The sequence below is a fragment of the Hypanus sabinus genome, chromosome 6 (assembly GCF_030144855.1).
Source record: "Hypanus sabinus isolate sHypSab1 chromosome 6, sHypSab1.hap1, whole genome shotgun sequence".
In the NCBI taxonomy this organism is placed as follows: Eukaryota; Metazoa; Chordata; class Chondrichthyes; order Myliobatiformes; family Dasyatidae; genus Hypanus; species Hypanus sabinus.
Window position 1 is genome coordinate 175,511,989 of NC_082711.1, and position 25,066 is coordinate 175,537,054.

Sequence of the window (25,066 nt, forward strand, 5' to 3'; positions counted from 1 at the left end):
TTTCATAATAAGTACTTTCTGGTATTCCCAGCTACAGAGGAATTCTGATAATCCACTATCTGATTGTGTGGAATTCATGCCTGCTTAGTATCTGGCTCTCTTTGGACTTATTGAGGCCCTTGTTTCCATTGTTCTCTTTGAGTTTACCCAGTTCATATGAAGATTCATTATAAGGCCATAAGACCTAGGAGCAGAAGCAGGACATTTGGCCCATCAAGTCTGTTCTGCCAGTCCATCATGACTGATTTATTATCCCTCTCAACTCCATTCTCCTGCCTCCTTGTACATTAACCCTTTCACTCCTGGGATCATTCTTTTAGACCTCCTCTGGACTCTCTTCAATGCCAGCACATCCGTTCTAAGATAAAGGGCCATAATACTCCAAGTGCAGCCTGAACAATGACTTATAAAGCCTCAGCATTACATCCTCGTTTTTGTACTCTAGTCCTTTTGAAATGAATGCTAACATTGCATTTGCTTTCCTTACTACTGACTCAACCTGTAAGTTAACTTTTAGGGCAGGAATTCCCAACCTGGGTCTATCTTGCTTAATGGTATTGTCCCATGGCATAAAAAAGATTGGGATCTGGGGCTTTGGGGAATCCTACACAAGGACTTCCAAGTCCCTCTGCACCCCTGATTTTTGAATTTTATTCCTATTTACAAAATACCCCATACCTTTAATCGTTTCGCCAAAGTGCATGCACTTCCCTGCATTATATTCCATCTGTCACTTCTTTGTCCCTTTCTCCAGTCCTTGCAGGCACCCTGCTTCCTCAACACTACCTGCCCATTCAGCTATCTTCATATCATCTGCAAACTTGGCCACAAAGCTGTCAATTCCTTCATGCAAATCATTGATATACAACGTGAAAGAATCGGCCCCAACACCGACCCCAGTGGCATACCACTCGTCACCAGCAGCGAACCAGAAAAGGGCCCCTTTATTCCCACTCTTTACCTCCTGCCGGTTCCCCAATCTTCTATCCATTTTAGTTTATTATCTTCGAAGGTTCATTTTATTGTCAAAAGCATGCATGTATGATACAACAACATTTGTCTACTCCAGATAGCTATTAAATATAGAAAGACCATGGGTGCTGATGAAAGAAAATTCATCAGCCACCCCCCCTTCCCCTCACCCCAAGAAACAAAGCTCAGAGACCCCACAATTACCTCCTCCCCGCAGCAAAAGAAAGTGTAATAACGATCGCTGACCCCCTACACATAATAATCTCAGATTCCTGATACTCTCACTCGCAGAAAAAAACAGCGGCAGTAGCACCAAACCCCCAACTAGACACTCACACCTGCCAACCGGCTGCAGAAAGAAAAACGGAAGGAAAGCAGTATACAGTAGTCCAATAATCACATGAACAGAATACTGTATGGGAAATGTCTTTTAGGCTGCATACAAGGAGAACAGCTGCATGAACACAGTCCTTCCGTAATGATTGACTGCCAAACAGGGTCCAAACGCTACCGATCTGGGTTGAATGCACCAATCCTGGTCCCAACACCATCAATCCAGCTGCTGACTGTCTCTGTTGGGAGTCATTTCTGACCCCTCCACATTCACCTCGATTCTTCAGTTTTCCTCACCGCTTTGAGATGGAGCTGCTCACGACTCTGTGCCTCATCTCTGGTCTTTTCCATGAGTCACCTTGTGTATCTTTTCTGTAATACCTCAAGTTCTTATTTTGTTTAGCAGCCTCAAGTGCAGCACCTTGTCAAAGGCCGCCTGAACCAAATCAACAATATCCACTGACTCTCCTTTGGCTATCCTGTCTGTTCTATCCTCAAAGATTCCAACAGATTTGTCAGGCAAGATTTCCCCTTTTGAAAACCTTGCTGACTTTGATCTATTTTATCATGTGCCTCCAAGTACCTTGAACCTCCCTCCCTTCTTGAAGAGTGGAGAGACATTTGCATTTTTCCAGTCCTCCAGAACCCATCCTAAATCTAGTGATTCTTGAAAGATCATTACTAATGCCTCCACAGTCTCTTCAGCTACCTCTTTCAGAAGCCTGGGGTGTATACCATCTGTTATCTACCTTAAGACTTTGCAGCTTCCCAAGCGCTTTCTCTTTAGTAATGGGAGTGACATTATCATAACATTGTTACTGTGTAACATGTAATAAAAGTGAGTTTAAAGTTTATTGAGGTATTAATTTAATATAATCAATCATCTGGAAACATGTCACTCCAGTAATCCAGCTCTACCAAAATCCGGAGAGGTGCCAATTTATTGAAGTTTTATTATTCTGATATTTCAGTAGAGTTGTAGAAGAAAAATTATCAGATATATCCTCTTTATAAAAGGCAAGGCAAATCTAATACTGTTAATTTACCACACAATTAGTCTGTTTTAATTATCAGCAAAGTTGGATCAATAGTACTGTCAATAACCTATACACAGATGCTCAGTTTGGGTTTTGCTGGGGCTTCTTGGCTCAGGCCTCCTTACAGCCTTGATCCAAATGTGGATCAGAGTTGAATTCCAAAAGTAAGGTGAGATGTGGGGGGAGGGGTGGGAAGTAAAATCTTCGGAGTTACTGCTCTTGACTGCAAGAACTCTTGATGAATTGTGGTACCAGGTGCCACAACTAAAGCCAGTGGGCATAAAAGAGAATGGCTAGTCATACCAAGGAAGGCAGTTGAGGTAGTTAGAACTTAAATCAGTATTCCCACTTTATCAAGGTTACCCATTATTAAATGTAAACTCTGTTTTTCTTTCCACGTATATTGCTCAACTTTCTGAATATTTTCTGCATTTTGTTTTAATTAACCATGTTACTTTGGGGAAGTAGGGAAAGGTGCCAGGTTACTTTCTTCTCCATCTGAATGTAGCCTGCAAAAAAAGAAAGATGATTTAAGTATTTCATCTGCCCTCACCCCATCCACCCACCACCCCACTCAGGATAGGGTTCCCCTTGTCCTTAACTACCACCCCACCAGCCTCCAGGTCCAACATATAATTCTCCGTAACTTCCGCCACCTCCAACGTGATCCCACTACCAAACACATTTTTCCCTCCCCCCACCCTTCTGCTTTTTGCAGGGATCGCTCCCTATTTGACTCCCTTGTCCACTTGTCCCCTCCATCCCTTCCCACTGATCTCCCTCTTGGCACTTATCCTTGTAAACGGAACAAGTGCTACACCTGCCCTTACACTTCCTCCCTCACCACCGTTCAGGGCCCCAGACAGTCCTTCCAGGTGAAGCGACACTTCACCTGTGAGTCGGCTGGTGTGGTATCCTGCATCCGGTGCTCCCGGTGTGGTCTTTTATATATTGGCGAGACCCGACACAGACTGGGAGACCGTTTCGTGGAACACCTATGCTCGGTCCGCCAGAAAAAGCAGGATCTCCCAGTGGCCACACATTTTAATTCCATGTCCCATTCCCATTCTGATAAGTCTATCCATGGCCTCCTCTATTGTCAAAATGAATCCAAACTCAGGTTGGAGGAACAACACCTTGTATACTGACTGGGTAGCCTCCAACCTGATGGCATGACCATTGACTTCTCTAACTTCTGTTAATGCCCCTCCTCCCCTTCTTACCCCATCCCTGACATATTTAGTTGTTAGCCTGTTCTCCATCTCCCTTTGGTGCTTCCCCCCCACCTCCTTTCTTTCTCCTGAGGCCTCCCGTCGCATGATTCTTTCCCTTCTCCAGCTCTGTATCACTTTTGCCAATCACCTTCCCAGCTCTTAGCTTCATCCTACCCCCTCCGATCTTCTATCATTTCGCATTTGCCCCTCCCCCCACTACTTTCAAATCTCTTACTATCTTTCCTTTCGGTTAGTCCTGACGAAGGGTCTTGGCCCAAAACGTCGACAGTGCTTCTCCTTCTAGATGCTGCCTAGCCTGCTGTGTTCCACCAGCATTTTGTGTGTGTTGTTATTTAAGTATTCTGCTGTTTTTAAATGTCCTTTTACTTAACTCATGAATGCTAAACAATTGCTAAACCTTGAGACCTGTCTTTTTCTTTTAAGTTCCTTGCTTTTCTCTATTTCTAGCATTTCTACCCTGCCCCTGTATGATCTCCATATTGGGCCTAATGTTTTGTCTGTGAGTAGGACTTCTCTCCACATCCACTCGTGACGATTTAGTGCCACTATTCTGGAAAAACTTGTGTATTTGTATCTGGTGAACAGTGCTATGGCAACTCAACTACTTCTTCATGCATTCAGTTTGGATCTTGTCATTTGATATCCTATTAATATTTTGAATTACTAAAGTATTTAGAACTGGTTGGGGGAATTTAGAGTGGCTGGAAGTGTTTGGAACAGGCACCTTGTATACTTGTTTACACATAATCTGCATGGTTTGATCTTCTATACAGAATCTGAACAAAGTAATGAGTTCATGCGTGTGTATGAGAGGGAGAAGGAGAGAATTTGTAACCAAACTCTCTGTGCCAGGAGTAACTGGTCTGTCTGAGGCCAACAGAGTATATTGATTCTTGCATTTTATTGGTTAGATGCTGAATATTTAATGAGGATTTTATTTTTGCTTTGTTTGAAGCAGATGTTAACACATTTTTCACACAGCATTTTCTTTTTCCTCTGGGATGGGCGAAAATGGGAGCATTGTATTAAAATCCATGCTTTAGTGACATTCCTTGGTCATGGCATGGAACAAAAGGAAGGAGATAGATTGCTAAACCCAGTTGTGTAAACTGGCAGTTTACCAGTTTAAAATGTGCTTCCTTATACAGTGGGGGGTGGGGGGGGGGGGTAAGTCTCCTGATGTTAGATATGTTGACCAACATTGGACGGGTGCCATAACATGTTCAAATTTGGAGTTCAGTTTGGTGCTGTCTGTAAGGAGTTTGAATGTTCTCCCCATGACCATGTGGATTTCCTCTGGTTGCTCTGGTTTCCTTTCACAGTCCAAAGACATACCATTGTAACTTGTTCTGTGATTGGAGTGGGGTTAAATAGTTGGGTTGCTGGGGAGTACAACTTGTTTGGTCGGAAGGGCCTGTTGCACACTGTATCTCTAAATAAATAACTTTGCAGCTGCAGAGACTGAAAGCATCCACAATCCCAAATCTGTTCTCCTTTCATAATTGTACAAGAAATAGAAGCTCCACATGCTGCTCTGTGACTCTCTAAGATCATTGCATTACCTCTTTGCTTCACAAGCCCACTATCTTGCAATTCCTTCATTTCTAAATATCTATTGCTCTCCTGTGTTCTCTAAAAATAATCTGACCAAATAAGTATCTGTTGGAGTGCTCCCCTTTCATTTTGGTTCAGAAAGGACAAAATTGCACTTCATTGAAATCCGTCTGAACATAGAACAGTAGAGCACAGGAAAAAGCCCTTTGGCCCATGGTGCCAAATTAAACCATATCCCTCCATTTCTTGCATATTCATGTCTCTGTCTACATGCCTCTAAATATTGCTAGTGGCATGTTCTCTAGGCACTTACTGTGTTTAAAAACAAAACTTGCTTTGCACATCTTTAATCTCTCCCCTCCCACCCATCTTGAAAACTACGCCTCTTGAACTTGATACTTCTAGCAGGAAGACGAAGATGTGGCAAATAGAACTGTACACAGTAATCCACGTGATTTCCTGCCTTTTGTACTCAACATCTTGACTACTAAAGGCAAGTACACTGTTCGCCTTATTTCCTGTACTAGCTACTTGTGTTGCCTTTTTCAGGGACCCTTGAACCTGTCACTCTGTCCATCAATGTTCTTATGAACCATGCCATTGACTGTGTACTTACCCATTACATTTCATCTATCAAAGTGCAACACATCACACTTATGCCACCTGCCACTTCTCTGGCCTTACCTTTGACTGATCTATGTCCTTAGACAACCTTCACAACGTACAACTCCACCAAGTTTTGTATTGTTAGCCATCTTTTAGCTAATCTACATTTTCATCCAAGTCATTTATTTGTATAACAAATGGCACAACACTGATCCCCACAGAACATCACTGGTCATAGACTTCTAGTCAGGGAACCCTTTTGTTGTCTATAGCCAAGTCATTTTTGAATCCAATCTACCAGTCACTGTGATCCCATTTGTCTTAATCTGTGGGTCTAGCATGAAGGTCCTTGCCGTATTCCAACGATACATGGTTAGTAGTTAATTGGCACATATGTTTAACTGGGTGGCATGGGCTAGTTGGCCCAGAAGGGCCTGTTACCGTGCTGAATCACTAAATAATAAAGTCCACATAGACAACATCCACTATCCCACCCCATTAATCATCATCATAACTTCCTCAGAAAAGTCTTAAAGTTCGTAAGACATGCCCTGTGAACCCGCGCAAAGTCATACTGACTATTTGTAATAAGACCATACTTTTCCAAGTATATGTTAGTCTTATTCCTAATTCTCTCCAATAGCTACCTTCAAGTTGTCTGGGACCTTGCCTCTGGCAAGCAATTATATACAGTCGGCCCTACTTATCCGCGGGTTCTGCATGCACGGATTCAACCAACTGCGGATTGGGAAAACCCTAAAGTTCTCTCTCCAACGCTTATTGTTTGAGCATGTACAGACTTTTTTCTTGTCATTATTCCCTAAACAATACAGTATAACAACTATTTACATAGCATTTACATTGTATTAGGTATTATAAGTAATCGAGAGATGATTTAAAGTATATGGGAGGATGTGCATAGGTTACCGCAGATCGGGAATAAAAAAAAAGACTGGAAGTTCTCTAAGTTGGAACGGGTACATTCGGTATTACTTAGCATCAGTTAGTCAAGTATTTGTCTCAGTATATATTTTACCTTTCTATGCATATAAAACACTTAAGAAACATATGTATTTCAAAACTTAAACCACTGTGTTGCTTAGTAATAGTAGATTTCATCAGGGCAGGGTCTTCATATGCTCTATTATTCTCACTTTACCCTTTAAAATTGTTACAATCATTGACCGACTAGCCTAATGCTTTTCCAGTGACCAATGGCGTTTCACCTCTTTACTATTGCTTTATTATTTCCACTTTATTTTCAATCTTGGTTGTTTTCCGGAACAGAAACACTGTGGGTGGCGGGTCCCGACCTCCACTGGGTCTTAAAGTCCACTGCTCTGAGACTGGTTCAATAAAGTTTGGAGCTCCGTCAGGCCTTAAAGTCCACAGACTTGAGCATCTGTGTTTTTTCGGTGGGTCCCAGAACCAATCCCCTGCAGATAAGGAGGGCCGACTGTATTGTCAACTGCCAGGAAACCTCCCCTTTTTGCTGCTCTCAATAATCTGGGATAGGTCTCATCAGTCTCTGGACTTAATCCACCTTCACGTCCTTCAAGAGACCCAACATTACCTACTTCATGATATCAACACACCCTAGAATATTGGCAGAACTCACTTACCTCACTGTCTTGTATGTACATTTCTTTAATGAATATTCTTGCTAAGTATCTGTTTAGTACCTCATCCATTTCCTTTGGCTCCAACTATAAACTTCCTTCTTTGTCCTTGAATGCCTGTACCCTCTCCTGAGCTTCAGTCTTTAGGTGTCAATGTACTTTTATAATTCTAAATCTACTTTGGAGATTCAAACTAGAGGACATGATTTGAGAGTTAGGGGGCAGAAGTTTAAGGGAAACACGAGGGGGTATTTCTTTACTCAAAGAGTGATAGCTGTGTGGAATGAGCTTCCTGTAGAAGTAGTAGAGGCCAGTTCAGTTGTGTCATTTAAGGTAAAATTGGATAGGTATATGGACAGGAAAGGAGTGGAGGGTTATGGGCTGAGTGCGGGTAGGTGGGACTAGGTGAGATTAAGGGTTCGGCACGGACTAGGAGGGCCAAGATGGCCTGTTTCCGTGCTGTGATTGTTATATGGTTATATGGTTACTTCTTCTACCTAATACAGCACTAACCTTTATTCAGCTGGCAAAAATCAGCACAAGTCTCCTCATTATCCAACTCAGTTATAAGTATTGAGAAGCTGATCTGTATGTACCCAGCAGCAATGGAATTACACATGGAGTCTGCTTTTGATGTTAAAACCACTATCTTTATTAGTAACTACTTATAATATCATGACTGAAACAAGACAAACAGAAGTTAACAGGGTTATGCAGGTATATATGTGTGTGGCTTCCAAGGTAACAAGCTTGAAAACAAAGCTTAGAGGCTTACGAAGGTAAAATAGGAAAGTTCAGATGTCCACAAAGTGAATGATGGGAGAGAGATATTTGTAATCCAAGGTAAATGTAGAGAGGTGGCGATTATGTCGGATTCCACAGGTAAATGAAAACCGTCATCAAAGATCTTGTCTGTTGAATCAATCCAAAGTCCACTTAAGATATATCACTAAAGTGACCTGTCACAGGAATGTCATCTTGAAGTGATTACCACATAACATACCCAGGGAAGGGTTAACTTCTAGTGGTCCCACAGGACATTCCTAAATGCATTCTTTTGGATTATACAAAGTGACAGACATTCTGGAGCAAACTTTGCCCCGGCAGTTCCTTACTCAGACTATGAGAGTAGCTGTTCTGTTGCTCTCGTTCCAACTGTCTCTCTCTCTCGCTCTCTCGCTCTCTCGCTCTCTCTCTCTCTCTCTCTCTCTCTCTCTCTCTCTCTCGCTCTCTCTCTCTCTCGCTCTCTCGCTCTCTCGCTCTCTCGCTCTCTCGCTCTCTCGCTCTCTCGCTCTCTCTCTCTCTCTCTCTCTCTCTCTCTCGCTCTCTCGCTCTCTCGCTCTCTCGCTCTCTCGCTCTCTCGCTCTCTCGCTCTCTCGCTCTCGCTCTCTCGCTCTCTCGCTCTCTCGCTCTCTCGCTCTCTCTCTCTCTCTCTCTCTCTCTCTCTCTCTCTCTCTCTCTCGCTCTCTCGCTCTCTCGCTCTCTCGCTCTCTCGCTCTCTCGCTCTCTCGCTCTCTCGCTCTCTCGCTCTCTCGCTCTCTCGCTCTCTCGCTCTCTCGCTCTCTCGCTCTCTCGCTCTCTCGCTCTCTCGCTCTCTCGCTCTCTCTCTCTCTCTCTCTCTCTCTCTCTCTCTCTCTCTCTCTCTCTCTCTCTCTCTCTCTCTCTCTCTCTCTCTCTCTCTCTCTCTCTCTCGCTCTCTCGCTCTCTCGCTCTCTCGCTCTCTCGCTCTCTCGCTCTCTCGCTCTCTCGCTCTCTCGCTCTCTCGCTCTCTCGCTCTCTCGCTCTCTCGCTCTCTCTCTCTCTCTCTCTCTCTCTCTCTCTCTCTCTCGCTCTCTCGCTCTCTCGCTCTCTCTCTCTCTCTCTCTCTCTCTCTCTCGCTCTCTCTCTCTCTCTCTCTCTCTCTCTCTCTCTCTCTCGCTCTCTCGCTCTCTCGCTCTCTCGCTCTCTCGCTCTCTCGCTCTCTCGCTCTCTCGCTCTCTCGCTCTCTCGCTCTCTCGCTCTCTCGCTCTCTCGCTCTCGCTCTCTCGCTCTCTCGCTCTCGCTCTCTCGCTCTCTCGCTCTCGCTCTCTCGCTCTCTCGCTCTCGCTCTCTCTCTCTCTCTCTCTCTCTCTCTCTCGCTCTCTCGCTCTCTCGCTCTCTCGCTCTCTCGCTCTCTCGCTCTCTCGCTCTCTCGCTCTCTCGCTCTCTCGCTCTCTCGCTCTCTCGCTCTCTCGCTCTCTCGCTCTCTCGCTCTCTCGCTCTCTCTCTCTCTCTCTCTCTCTCTCTCTCTCTCTCTCTCTCTCTCTCTCGCTCTCTCGCTCTCTCGCTCTCTCGCTCTCTCGCTCTCTCGCTCTCTCGCTCTCTCGCTCTCTCGCTCTCTCGCTCTCTCGCTCTCTCGCTCTCTCGCTCTCTCGCTCTCTCGCTCTCTCTCGCTCTCTCTCGCTCTCTCGCTCTCTCGCTCTCTCGCTCTCTCGCTCTCTCGCTCTCTCGCTCTCTCGCTCTCTCGCTCTCTCGCTCTCTCGCGCTCTCTCGCGCTCTCTCGCGCTCTCTCGCGCTCTCTCGCGCTCTCTCGCGCTCTCTCGCGCTCTCTCGCGCTCTCTCGCGCTCTCTCGCGCTCTCTCGCGCTCTCTCGCTCTCTCTCGCTCTCTCTCGCTCTCTCTCGCTCTCTCTCTCGCTCTCTCTCTCTCTCATATCATAGTTAGTCCTGCTTCACTCAGGCGCTCTTAAAGCAACAGTCCACCATGTGAACCCACAGGTTTGTAACAGATCACACAGCACAGAAGCTTCAGGTGAAGAAAGCAAAAGATGAATTTGAAGAATCTGATTTTGATCTTTATGCAGTGATCAGTGTTGTATTTTAAATTACTCCCCTTCATCAATCCTGATGGCTGCACAGACTGTTGCTTTAATGGTTTAATAGCCGTTTAGGCAAGAAACTGGAAGACCAAGTAATCTGTGTTTTGTCATTGTTCTATACAACAGCACAGATTTGAATTATTACGGTGTCTTTAGGACACCTATGGCATTCTAAACTGCTGTGAATTATTTTCAGAGTAATGGGTATAATGTGGCAGTTAGATGCGGTAAGATGAGTGCAATTGGATGCAGCGGCCTCTCTGGGTTTAACCAAAGGTGCAGTTGCTCGTCATTTTTCTTTCACGATCGCAAGACTCTATTGACTAATCAAGAATATCAAGTACTGCAGGTCTACCCCAATAGCAATTTGCTGGATTGCAGTGGAACTAGACGTGTTATGCATCATGTTGGAGCTTTCTATAGGCACTGTCAGTGGCAGTGTGCAAAGGCGTGATTCAACGGATAGTGCAGGTGACTGGTTTGGACATTTTGATGTGATCGCAAGACCCTGTTGGACATTGGTAATGCAGAATACTGAGACTGGTTGATTGGTGAGACTGACAGCAGGGGAGCTCTGTGGCGTCGGTTTTGGCAATGTCCAGGGCTCATTCAAGCCTTTGGGTCTCCTTCAGTGACTGATGAGGAAGGGTGAGCACTACTGGATTCTGTGCTGGGTTGGAGGCCTTCTCCTCCCATCAGTGCTGCTCTCCAGTGTTTGCTCGGTGGGAGACAATTTGGATTTCACTGATCTGTGGCTGCACTACATGATATAAGGAACTATTGTGGCTGTTCTTGCAGACATGTGGCTCCAGGACAACAACCATGTACCTTCATTCTACAGTCATGACACTTGGGGACTTGAGCTATATTATTATTGAAAATAAAAATTTGGAACTTTTTTCCCATAATTACAGTGCCTCTAAAAAGTATTCACCCTCCCCCTTGGAAGAGTTCATGTTCTATTGTTTTACAACATTGAATCACAGTGGATTTAATTTGGCTTTATTGACACTGATCAATAGGAAGAGACTCTTGCGTGTCATAAGAACATAAGGTATAGGGGCAGAAGTAGGGAATTTGGACCATTGAGTCTGCTGATCGTGGGCAGATCCAATTCTTCCAGTCATCCCCACTCCCCTACCTTCACCCCATACCCTTTGATGCCCTGACTAATCAAGAACCTCTCTGACTCTGCCTTAAACACACCCAATTACGGCCTTCACAGCCACTCGTGGCAACATATTCCACAGATTTACCACCCTCTGACTAAAGTAATTTCTCTGCATCTCAGTTCTAAATGGATGTTGTGCCTCATGTCTTAGAATCCCCTACTGTGGGAAATAACTTTGTCATATCTAATCTGTTCAGGCCTTTTAACATTCGGAATGTTTCTAGGAGATCCCCACCCCCTCCACTCTCCTCAACTCCAAGGAATACAGCCCAAGAGCTGCCAGATGTTCCTCATACAGTAACCCTTTCATTCCTGGAATCATTCTCGTGAATCTTCTCTGAACCCTCTCCAATATCCTTTCTAAAATAAGGAGGCCAAAACTGCACACAGTATTGGAAGTATGGTCTCATGAGTGCCTTATAGATCCTCAACATCCCATCCCTGCTGTTATATTCTATACCTCTAGAAATGAATGCCAACATTGCATTCACCTTCTTCACAAGAGACTCAACCAGGAGGTTAACCTTTAGGATATCCTGCGCAAGGACTCTCAAGTCCCTTTGCATTTCTGCATTTTGAATTCTCTCCCCATCTAACTAATAGTCTGCCCGTTTGTTTCTTCCACCAATGTGCACGACTGTGCACTTTCCAACATTGTATTTCACTTGCCACTTCTTTGCCCATTCCCCTAAACTATCTACGTCTTTCTGCAGGCTCTGTTTCCTTTACACTACCTTAACACTACCCGCTCATCCACCTATCTTTGTATCGTTGGCAAATTTAGCCACAAATCCGTCAATACCATAGTCCAAATCATTGACATACATCGTAAAAAGCAGCAGTCCCAACATCGACCCCTGTGGAACTCCACTGGTAACTGGCAGCCAGCCAGAACAGGATCTCCTGATTCCCACTCGGTTTTTTCTGCTGACCAGCCAATGCTCCACCCATGCTAGAAATTTCCCTGTAATTCCAAGGGTTTTTAACTTGCTGTGGGGACACTTCACTGCAGCAGGCCCTGGAAGGTTTGTGAAGGTGAGGGTAAAATGAATGCAGCAAAATACAGCGAAATGCTGGAGGAAAACCTGAAGCAGTCTGCAAGAGAAATGCGACTTGGGAGAAGATTTGTTCACCAGCAAGACAGTGAACCCAAACATAAAGCCAAAGCTATATAGGAATGACTTAAAAGCAACAAAGTTAATGTCCTGGAGTGGCCAAGTTAGAGTCCAGATCTGAATCCAATTGAGAATTTGTGGTTGGATTGAAAGGTTTGTGCATTCATGATCCCTATGCAATCTTAGAGCTTGAGCAGTTTTGAAAAGAAGAATGGGGAAAAACTGCATTGTTCAGATGTGCAAAGCTACTAGAGACTTATTCACATAGACTCAAGGCTGTAATTGCTGCCAAAGATGCATCTACTAAATACCGACTTGAAAGTGGTGAATACTTATGCAATAGTTATTTTGTGTTTGATGTTTGTAATTAATTTAGATCACTTGGTGGAGATCTGTTTTTGTTTTGACATGAAAGAGTCTTTTAAGTTGATCAGTGTCAAAAAAGCCAAATTAAATCCACTGTGATTCAGTGTTGTAAAACAATAAAACATGAAAACTTCCAAGGGGAGTGAATACTTTTTATAGGCACTGTGTCTGTGCTCTGTGTGTTGTGTTTTAGTTCTATGTATTGTACCTTGATCGTGAATGGCAGTTAAACTTAAAATTGAACCAGTTGATGGTCCCTTTGCTATGACTGGCTGTTCTCAAAATGGAAATATAAAAGTTTTATCTCCTGCATTGCTTTAATTAAAGAATAGATTACTGTACCATATCCAGGCTGAAACTCTAATGAGAATTAGAATAAGATTCAAAAGTATTCAATTTTGGATTTATTTCTTCACAGATTGTTCCATGTCAGTATCTTTTGCAACCTGTGAAAAATGATGATCGACACCTCTATTCCCAGCACCTTAAATCACTGGCATTTTCTGTGTTCACGCAATGTCGGAGATCCTTACCACCTTCCACATATGTCAAAGCACTGACTGGTTTTGGCCCAGGACTGGCCTTAGACAGCACCTTAAAGAGTCCTGATGTAAGTAATGTGCTTGACTATCTTACAAATATGTTCTTTATTGTACGTACCAAGGGAGTCTGTTGCAATTCTGGGTAGCTCCAGAGGCAGTAGTATTGTTGGTACAACAATAACTTTGTTAGTGGTTCTCAGCTCTAAATTAAGTGTGTTGCTCTTATTATTTTCTCAATTCTTGCACCAGACTGCAAAATATGGATGAGTTAGATTTTTCCATTGGGTCAGATTGGCATGTACCCAATTAAACTTGGTGTCTGGCTTAACATCTGCTGATTTTGGTAAATACATTCTGCATGTCAGAATCAAGTTGGATTTTCTGCTGTACAAACAGAAAACATAGAAAATAGGTGCAGGAGTAGGCCATTCAGCCCTTCGAGCCTGCACCGCCATTCAGTATGATCATGGCTGATCATCCAACTCAGAACCCTGTACCTGCTTTCTCTCCATACCCCCTGATCCCTTTAGCCACAAGGGCCATATCTAACTTTGGGATTCTAACATACACTTTGGGAACAGAAGTAAACCACTTGGCCACTCAAGCTCACTCTGCCATTTAATATGGTCATAGCTCATCTGCTTGTACCCTTAGCTGCAAGTTCCTCTCTATCTTTGCTAGTCTTTCTCCTTGCTAACCAAATATCTACTCACATCTTACTTTAAAATATTCAAAGACGATGCTACTATCATTCCATAAGGGTAGAAAGTTCCAAGGACTCTAAACCCTCAGAGAGAAAATGTTTTGCCTCCATTCTATAGGGAATGGGAAACACTTTGTTTTTAAACAATGACCCTGCAACCTTTGAGATGCAGATTATTAGGTTCTGAGGATTTGTCAAGCTTTAGCCCCAATAATTTTATGAAACTTTTTTTTTACTAATATTTTTTTCTTCAGTGTCTCTCCATTCCCCTCTCCACCCATCACCTGTCTGTCTGTTCTTCCTTTGCAAAGACAAAACCAAAGTGTGTTGAATTCTTCTGTTTCTTTGTTCCCAATTATAATTTCTTTGATTATCTGGTTGTAAAGTTAAAAGTATCTTCCTTAACACACGTATGATGTGTTAAAGGTGACAAACCAGCCATGATTGCATGGGAAAGAATGGGAACTTGGATCCAGAGTTTTCTGCCATTAACTTGTTCCTGAATTTGAGCACAGTGGGTATTTTGATAGTCCTGATTTGTAGATGGATATACAGAGTCCCCAAGCACATTAACAGTAACCATTACTGGTGCCATCATCTTGCTGGAGAGAGGACATGGAGATCAAGTAGGTGTCAGCTTAACTGATAGCACTTACAGCTGGCTTCATTTTCAGTCTGGATAATGGTGATTCCACATATCACTTCTATCACAAAAGATTATCAAAGATAGTTAGCTCAGTGGCACCAAGGCAGCTCAGCAGTGATCTGGTGTCTTGGACTTGGCCATTGTGTAGTTCTACTGCGGTGACCTAGTACTGTTCAAGTTTAATCTAGGATAGTGGTCGCCAACCTTTTTAAGCCCAAGATCCCCTACCTCGGCCTTAGTAAAAGGCAAGATCAACCCCAGATCAACTAGTTAAGCGCATGTACACCAGGGCAGAAAAGACTGGAAGTAAAACCCCACAACAGGGAAGTAGAAATAACGTAAATACCAGGGGTACCATCCTGTTTTGCACAGTGGACCGATTTAATATTGACAATATTCTTGTGCACCGGCTGATGGGGGCGGGGTAGGGGGTGTTAAGCACAGCGGGAATACAACGATACTTGAAGCAGGCTCCTTATGTCCAGTCTATTCCGCAATTTAGTTTTTGTGGCTCTTGGCACTTAGCTTCTGTCCCGCGCTGCTCACACTTTTTCCGCTGAAAAAACTCAACGGTTTTGTCTTTAAGTGCTGGGTGCTTGGACTCAGGGTACCGAAGCAGTTTTGAATGCTTCATTGCCTCATTGGACAGCCTCCGGGCCCGAACTCCAACTTCCCGCCCACCCGCCACCAGATGCCTTGGCCAGGTGTGGTTGGTTGTGGGTCGGGTGAGAGGACAACGGCGTGTGCCAGGGCCACGGCGGTCGCAGTCTGGAGAGAGCGACTGACCGAGTGAGGAGTGCGATGGCCACCCCCATCCCCCGTAGGATCTATTGGACAACAAAAGTTTGTTTCAGTAGATCGCAGCGGGGTAGCTACTTACAAAACCCTGAGCCCCAGTTAGGTCGTCTGTGAATATTTTAGCACTGGATTCCCCACGAACATTCAGTGTGTCAAACAGGTTTAGAGGTAACGCTCCTGGCCAGTAGCGACGGCGCTTCCCACCGGCCGCCTGAAGCTAACCAGTGATCCCTGGCGCGAGGGTGTATCTGTGGTTAGGCGACTGATGACCTCGCGTGGATTCAAGTTCAACAGTGAGTGTGACAGGGATTGAGGAAAGGTGCAGCTGACTCCTATTGTGTCCTCACGGCCCAGTGGTTGGGGACCACTGAAGTACACTGTGTAGTGCAGAGGAGCTACAGGCATGCGCACTGGGCAGAAGGAATGGAACTAAAACCCCGCAACCTGGAAACAACCTCTCAATAGTATTTGTGTACCTATTTTTCTTTTTTCTTTCGGGATCTACTGGGGAAAGTCTCAAAGATCGACCGTGATCGACGGGTTGGCGGCCACTAATCTAGGACCTATTGTGAATTTTTCACTCAGGAGTAGGATACTTGCACTGTACAGCAAATAATTGAAACCAAACCTGCCTTCCTTGTGCTGTTAGGAATTGGGATGACTCCAGAAATATGTGTTATACACAAGAGTGATGTAGAGTCCAGGGCCTCTGCTTTATATTTGTGGTACAATAAGAGGTGCACTTAATCACCAAGCTATTTGTACAGTTGAGATATTTAAAACACAGACTAATTCTGAATCTGCCTGTTTTTCCCCACAGAGGCCGGAATATTTGCGCATTTATAGCCCACCATTTATTTTGGCTCCCGTAAAGGATAAGCAGACTGAGCTGGGGGAGACATTTGGAGAAGCTAGCCAGAAGTACAATGTGCTTTTTGTAGGTTATTGCTTGTCACATGACCAGAGGTGGCTGCTTGGAACATGTACAGATCTGTATGGAGAGCTGTTGGAAACCTGCGTCATTAATATAGATGTACCAAACAGGTTTGTAGACTTTTGGAAAATATCAAAATATGGACTAATTCATGCTGTCTAGTTAAAAGTCAGTCTGGTGGCCTAGACTGGTGGTGGTACTTTCCATTCAGTATTCTTGTAGCGAGGTTAGTCTATGCTGAAGGTGTTCAAAAATTACAAGAAATCAGGCATTGGAAATTATCCCAAGTACAAGATACAGTGACATGCAAAAGTTTGGGCATCCCGGTCAAAATTTCTGTTACTGTGAATAGCTGAGTAAAAGATGACCTGATTTCCAAAAGGCATAAAGTTAAAGATGACACATTTCTTTAATATTTTAAGCAAGATTAATTTTTTATTTCCATCTTTTATGGTTTCAAAATAACAAAAAAGGAAAAGGGCCCGAAGCAAAAGTTTGGGCACCCTGCATGATCGATACTTAGTAACACCCCCTTTGGCAAGTATCACAGCTTTCTGTAGCCAACTAAGGGTGTTTCAATTCTTGTTTGGGGGATTTTCACCCATTCTTCCTTGCAAAGGGCTTCTAGTTCTGTGAGGTTCTTGAGCCGTCTTGCATGCACTACTCTTTTGAGGTCTATCCACAGATTGTCGATGGTGTTTAGGTAGGGGGGCTGTGAGGGCCATGGCAAAACCTTCAGCTTTCGCCTCTTGAGGTAGTTGATTGTGGATTTTGAGGTGTGTTTAGGATCGTTATCCTGTTGTAGCCATCCTCTTTTCATCTTCAGCTTTTTTACAGATGGTGTGATGTTTGTTTCCAGAATTTGCTGATATTTAATTGTATTCATTCTTCCCTCTACCAGTGAAATGTTCCCTGTGCCACTGGCTACAACACAAGCCCAAAGCATGATCAATCCACCCCCATGCTTAACAGTTGGAGAGGTGTTCTTTTCATGTACCCTTTTTTCTCCAAACATACCTTTGCTCATTGTGGCCAAAAAGTTCTGTTTTAACTTCATCAGTCCACAGGACTGTTTCCAAAATACATTAGGCTTGTTTAGATGTTCCTTTGCAAGCTTCTTATGCTGAATTTTGTGGTGAGGATGCAGGAAAGGTTTTCTTCTGATGACTCTTCCATGAAGGTCATATTTGTGCAGGTGTCGCTGCAGAGTTGAACAGTGCACCACCACTCCAGAGTCTGATAAATCTTCCTGAAGGTCTTTTGCAATCAAATGGGGTTTTGATTTGCCTTTCTAGCAATCCTATGAGCAGTTCTCTGGGAAAGTTTCCTTGGCTTTCCAGATCTCAATTTGACCTCCACCATTCCTGTTAACTGCCGTTTCTTAATTACATTAAGAACCGAGGAAACGGCTACCTGAAAATGCTTTGCTATCTTCTTATAGCCTTCTCCTGCTTTGTGGGCATCATTCATTTTAATTTTCAGAGTGCTAGGCAGCTGCTTGGAGACAGGGCTTAAGGAGTCAGGGTATTTATAAAACTTTGAAATTTGCATCACCTTGTTTTTCCTAATGATGACTGTGAACAAGCCATAGCCCTAACAAGCTAATTAAGGTCTGAGACCTTGGTAAAAGTTATCTCAGAGCTCAAATTGCTTGGGGTGCCCAAACTTTTGCATGGTGCTCTTTTCCTTTTTTTCACTCTAAAATTGTACAAAACAAAAATAATACACTAATCTTGCTTAAAATGTTGAAAAGAACGTTTCATTTTTTAACTTTGATTTTTGGAGATCAATTCATCTACTCACTTGACTATTCACAGTAACTGAAATTTTGACCGGGGCGCCCAAACTTTTGCATTCCTCTGTAAGCTTGTTGGGAATATCCTGTAAAATACTGATTAACAACTGCTATGGAGAAGCTGTGTGGCTTTGCCTCACCTCTGGACATAAGAGTTGTCTTACAACACTCTTGATGTTAATGAGGTTTTTTTTTGAGGATTATTTTCTTTAAGATTTTGCATGTGATTCAATAGGAAAATCACAATCAGTCCTTTTTATGATGTCTGTTACTGTTGAAATATAGTATTGCCTGAAGGCTAGTAATTTTAAGGAGTTCTGATTGTGTAACAATCTGACTGATCATTTCATGACTCAGTTTATTGATTGGAATGCTTTAGAATTCTGCTTTGGCTCCTGCTTTTATTATAAAATTTTTATGTAATCCCTTTTTCCCTCCCACTCAAACTAAATACTAGGATATTTCTTGAGCTACGTAAGGGCTTAGTCATTACTCTTTTCATAGATCCAATTCAAAGTCCTGTGTAGTTTGCTCAAGCAGACAGTCTTTGAGCCTTATTGGTAAATGTTAAGAGTGTTTGATCTTGAATGGTATAGAAACCAAGCCTGACTGTAACTTTGCATGAGGTTTTGGGTGTTTTTCCCAGTGCAGACCAACAATCCAGGATCAACCAACTCCCTACAAAAAGTGAACTGATTTTGTATGTCTCTGCCACTGGATCCTTGGGTGGTGGACTGAGCATGTTTGCTTGGTACTCAATTTAATTGCATGGTAGTGTTTATGTTGTTACTTATATTTTCAAGAGAAAAGGTTTCTAGTAAATCAGTTTTACTCAGTTAAAGTAATGATTTGTATTATTTGACAGGGCTCGCAGGCGGAAAGGTTCACCCAGGAGAATGGGTTTGCAAAAGCTCTGGGACTGGTGTTTGGGTATTATGCAGATGACATCACTTCCTTGGAGAGTTGTCATTGGGCGCCTTGGGAGAATAGGACATGGAGAGTTGAAAGGTAAAATAAATCAGAGTAAATCTGTTATGCAAACAGTCACATTACATATTTGTTTTGCAATTTTCTTTTTCTATACTGGCAAAAGATTCTCATTTTTGGATGTATTGATTCCAGATGTGAACCGTGACTAATGGGGATCATTGTCATTATATACACACACATGAAACAGCCCTGTATTTTCTTAAAGAATATTTGCTCACTATGTTTGGTGATACGCTATTTTATAAGATTAATGTAATCATGTGATTTAGCTTTTTTTTTTCCTTATTGTAGGGATCTGGGTTAGGCAGAGTTCAGTTGTTTGTGAGGGAACCATACGAATTGGAAGGTACTCTAAATACGATAAGGCATAGGAGCAGAATTAGGCCATCTGGCCCATTGAGTCTGCACCACCATTCAATCATTGCTGATCGGTTTTTTAAAATCTCCTCCTCAACCCCAGTTCCCAGCCTTCTTCCTGTAACCTTTGATGCCATGTCCAATCACGAACCTATCAATCTCTGCCTTAAATACACCCAACGACCTGGCCTCCACAGGTGCATGTGGCAGCAAATTCCACAAATTCACTACCCTTTGGCTAAAGAAATTTCTCTGCATCTCTGTTTTGAAAGGATGCCCCTCTATCCTGAGGCTGTGCCCTCTTGTCCAAGACTCTCCCACCATGGGAAACATGCTTTCCACATCTACTCTGTCTAGGCCTTTCAACATTTGAAAAGTTTCAATGAGATCCCCCCTCATCCTTCTGAATTCCAGCGAGTATAGACCCAGAGCCATCAAACATTTCTTGTATGATAACCTTTTCATTCTTGGAATCATCCTTGTGAACCTCCTCTGGACCCTCTCTAATGCCAGCACATCTCTTCTAAGATGAGGGGCTCAAAGCTGTTCACAATACTCAATGTGAGGCCTCAGCAGTCATCAGTGCTTATAAAGCCTCAACATCACATCCTTGCTCTTGTGTTCTAGACCTCTTGAAATGAATGCGAACATGGCATTTTCTTTCCTCACCACTGACTCAACCTGCAAGTTAACCTTCAGGGTGTTCTGCACAAGGACTCCCAAGTCCCTCTGCATCTCAGATTCCTGGATTTTCTCTCTGTCTAGAAAATCGTCCACACATTTATTTCTATTACCAAAGTGCATGACCATGCATTTTCCAACATTGTATTTAATTTGCCACTTTCTTGCCCATTCTCCTAATCTAAGTCCTTCTGCATCCTACCTGTTTCTTCAACAATACCTGCCCCTCCACTAAATACCAGTGTAATAATACTATTTTAATATTTATTGCTGACCCTAATAAAATATGTGTGTGAATATATAGAATACATTGTTCCCGGATGTTAATTCATTAGTTGTGCCTAACGAGGGAAGAAATTTTCATCAGTTGTCTTAAAACTTGTCTAGTCTTTGGAAACAGGTATCGTTTTTGAGATTTGAACTTACTTAAAACTGATGTCACTCAGATGACTTAGTTATGAAGGCAGAAACATAATTTCATTAGCTCTTTACTGTAACCTACAGGATGCTGATCTTATGTTCTTATCAGTGGAATATCAAAGCCAAATCAAGGTTATTATCATACAAACAAATGTATACCGAGCAGCATTACAGGAACATAGCATTCATAATTAACGCATATTACACACAATTTTAACAAGAGAAAAGAAATAGTTAAAGCCCATTTTAATACATAAAGTGATGAGAGTGGTCTTGGTGTTGCTGAACCCTCATGATTAGGGTTTTGCCAGTGGTTGAATAGAAGTGACTGTTCTTGAACCTAGTTGTGTGCAGCTTCAAGCTTCTGTACCTTCTGTCCAATGATAGCTGCAAAAAGATAGCATGGCTTGGGTGGTGGGGTCTTTGATGGATGTTCTTTACGTGAGGCATCACCTCTTGTAGATACTACCAATTTGGATACTGGTATCAGAATACCATATCAGTGATGAACTTGAAAGAGTGCTGCCAGAGTGATTGCAACTTTTGTATGAAACACCACTCTTTTACTTTAAAGTTCAAATTTAATTTTATTATCAGAGTACATACCTGTCATCACATACAGTGGTGCTATAGAGTTTGTGAACCCTGTAGGATTTTCTCCATTTCTACATAACTGTGGCGTAAAATGTGATCAGATTTTCACACAAGCCCTTAAACTAGATAGAGAACTCATTTAAATAAATATTATATAATATATAAAACATTATATGTTCATTTATTTATTGAGAAAATGATCCATTATTACATGTATTTGTTGAAAAAAGTATGTGAACCTTTGTTTTCAGTAACTGGTGTGACCCGCTTGGACAGCAATAACTTCAACCAAACTTTTCCGATAACTGTTTATCAGCCCTGCACATCAGCTTGGAGGAGTTTTAGGCCACTTCTCCTTATAAAACTGCTTCAACTCTGGGATGTTGGTGGGCATCCTTATGTGAACTGCTTGCTTTAGGTCCTTCCACAACATCTCCGTAGGAGTAAGGTCAGGATTTTGACTTGGCAATTCCAGAACACTAATTTTCTTTTTAAACCAGTCTGTTGTTGATTTATTCTTGATTTTTGGATCATTGTCTTGTTGCATTATCCAACTTCTATTAAACTTCTGGTGATGCACTGCTACACTGACATAAAATGTCTTGATAAAATTTTGAATTCATTGTTCCCTTAAGCTGTCTATCCAGGCCCTGCGGCAGCAAAGCAGCCCCAAACCATGAGGCTCCTTCCACCATACTTGACAGTTCTGATGAAATGTTGTTGTGTGTAGTGCTGTTTTTCCTCCAAACATAGTAATGTGCATTGCTGCCAAAAAGTTCAACCTTTGTCTCATCTGTGCATAGAACATTGTCCCAGAAGTGTTGCAGAGCATTCGGGTGGACTTCTGCAAACTTATGACGTGCAGCAGTTTATTTATTTTGGAGAACAGTGGTGTCCTCTTGTTCAGTGTTTTTCTTATAGTGGGCACATGAACAAAGACTTTGGCAAGTTCTAGAGATTTCTGCAAGTCTTTTGCTACTATCCTTGGGTTCTTTTTCACTTCCTTCAGCATTACACCTTGTGGTCTTGGTGTGATGCCCACTGCTAGGGAGAGTAGCAACAGTACTGTAGACAATTTCTCTCACTGTGGACTGATGGAACTTGATGTAGCTCCACAATTCTTCCAAGATTCTCTGAAAGTTATTTTGATCAAGGCTGGTGCATATAAAGAAATCTTTCTTGAGAAGAGCAGGCTCTCTCAGTAACCTAATTTTGTGTGTCTCTTTTTATGGGGCAAGGCACCCCTACAACCCACACCTTCAATCTCATCTCATTGATTGGAACACCCAACTCCAAATACCTTTTATAGAAGGCATTATTCCAGAGTTCACATACTTTTTCCAACAAATATATGTAATATTGGATCATCCTTCCAATTAATCAATCAATAAATAATGATTTTTGTTATTTATTTAATTTGGTCCCGTTTATGTAGTTCTAGGATTTAAATGAAGATCTGATCATCTTTGAGGTCACAATTATGCAGAAATAGAGGAAATTCTACAGGTTTCACAGCTTACTAGCACCGCTGTACAACCCTGAGATTCTTTTTCTGTGGGCATACTTAACAAATCCATAGAACGGAAACTGTAAACTGTGCAAATGCAGGATATAAATAATTAGCACTAAATAACAAGCATGTAATGATAATATAACAGAGTTCTCAAACCAGTGTAGCTATCCCCTTTTGTTCAAGAGCCTGATGGTTGAGGGATAGTAACTGTTCTTGAACCTGCTGGTGGAAGTTCTAAGGCACCAGTACCACCTTCCTTATGGCAGCAGCGAGAAAACAGTATGGCCAAGGTGGTGATGATCTTTGATTGATGCTGCTTTTCAATGGCAATGTCTCCTGTAGATGTTCTCAATGATTGGGAGGGTTTTGCCCGTGATGTACTGAGTCAATCCACTATCATTTATTGGATTTTTCATACTGGTGTTCCCATACTAGGCCATAATGCAGCCAGTCAGCACATTTTCCACCACACTTCTATAGAAGTTTGTCAAGAATTTCGAAGACATGCTGAATTTCCGCAGACTCCTGAGAATGTAGAGGTGCTCTCATGCTTTCTTTGTGATATTTATATGATGGTCCAGGACAGGTCCTTTGAGATGGTGACACCCAAGAATTTAAAGTTACTGACCCTCTCCACCTCTGATCCTCCGATGATTACTGGCTTATGGACCTCTGGTTTTCCTCTCCTGAAGTCTATAATCAATTCCTTGATCTTATTGACATTGAGTGAGAGATCTTCAGTCTCCTTCCTGTATGCTGATTCACCACTCCCTTTGATACAGCACACAACAGTGGTGTCATCAGCAAACTTGTACGTGGTATCGAAGGTGTACGTAGCCATACAGTCAGAGGTGTAAAGTGAGTGGAGCAGGGGGCTAAGTACACATCCCTGTGGTGCTCCTGTACTGATGGAGATTGTGGAGGAGATGCTTTTGTCAATCCAAACTGACTGGGGTGTACATGTGAGGAAATCCAGGATCCAATTGCACAAAGAGTTATTGAGTCCCAGGTTTTGGAGTTTACTGATTAATTTTGAGGAGATGATGGTGTTAAATGCTGAGCTGTAATCGATAAAGAGCATCCAGATGTTCCAGCATTGTGTGAAGAGCCAACAAGATAGCATCTGCTGCAGACCAGTTGCTTTGGTAGTTGCCATTCAGACAGGAGCTGATATGCTTCAGTGCCAGCCTCTGAGAATGCCTTGTACATTTGCATAAAAATGAAAAGCTGAAAATTCATACAAAAATTTTGTGAGTTTAGTATTCTGCCTCATTAAATTATCTCTGTTCACATGAAGGCATTTACATTCAAATCACAAGTAACTGGCATCTGAAATGAAGCAAAAAAATCTGAAAAATACCCAATAGGTCAAGCAGCATCTCTGGAGAGACAGAGTTAACATTTCAGATTGATGATTTTTCATCAAGTCTGTTGTGAAAATTCATCAATCTGAATTCATCACAGATGCTTCCTGCCCTTTAAGTATTTTCTAGCATTTTTTTTTTGTTTTTAGTTTAGACTTCCCAGATCTATAGCTTTTTTCAAATAAATCACAGTATTTGGAGCTGCATCCATTCTTGTTTTTGCTGTTGTCTATAAATAGAAATTTGAGTGAGGCCTAGTTGATTGTAACTGGGAACAGGAACCCCTAGTTTTTATTACTTCTCTGCCATTTTATGTACTATAAGCTGAGCAGGACCATGCTGGATCCTGAATTTGCTCAACATGATTTCCACTGATTAAATTTATTTTTGGGGATCTTGATTTGACACCTTTTATTGTTTACGGGAGATTTGGATGCATTCAAGTATAGGTTAATATCTACAATTATATCCCAGATTTAATTTGGTTTATAGTATTCTTCTCTTGTTGCCTGAAGTTTACGGTTTCAAGTTGCATTCCAATATGAAACTCTAGGCTGAAATTCTAATGTAGTTAAGTGTGCTTACTTTCAAATGAAATGTTCAACCACATAGATCTAAAATAGAGGCCATTGCTATTGTCATTGCATTTAGTTCACTTTATTGAAAGAGGTTACAGTCATTGCTACATCAAGACATACAAACAAGCTGGATCTACTCAGCAGGTCGGGCAGCATCCGTTGACTGCTCATTTCAGTGGATGCTGCCCGACCTGCTGAGTTGATCCAGCTTGTTTGTACATCTTGATTTGACCCACAGCATCTGCAGAGTACTTTGTGTTTACTAGTCATTGCTACATAATTGTTTTTTTGGAAAAATGCCATATTTC

General features: G+C 42.4%; 1 protein-coding gene across 2 annotated transcripts in view; it reads left to right on the forward strand.

The window, feature by feature from the left end:
• Positions 1-25,066, forward strand: part of med13a (mediator complex subunit 13a) — a 192,705-nt gene that overhangs the window by 151,693 nt on the left and 15,946 nt on the right. For both annotated transcript variants that reach the window (XM_059973634.1, XM_059973636.1), the window contains exons 23-25: positions 13,262-13,453; positions 16,353-16,576; positions 19,127-19,269. In XM_059973634.1, coding sequence (XP_059829617.1) covers positions 13,262-13,453; positions 16,353-16,576; positions 19,127-19,269 — 559 coding nt within the window. The remainder of the gene's footprint in view (positions 1-13,261; positions 13,454-16,352; positions 16,577-19,126; positions 19,270-25,066) is intronic.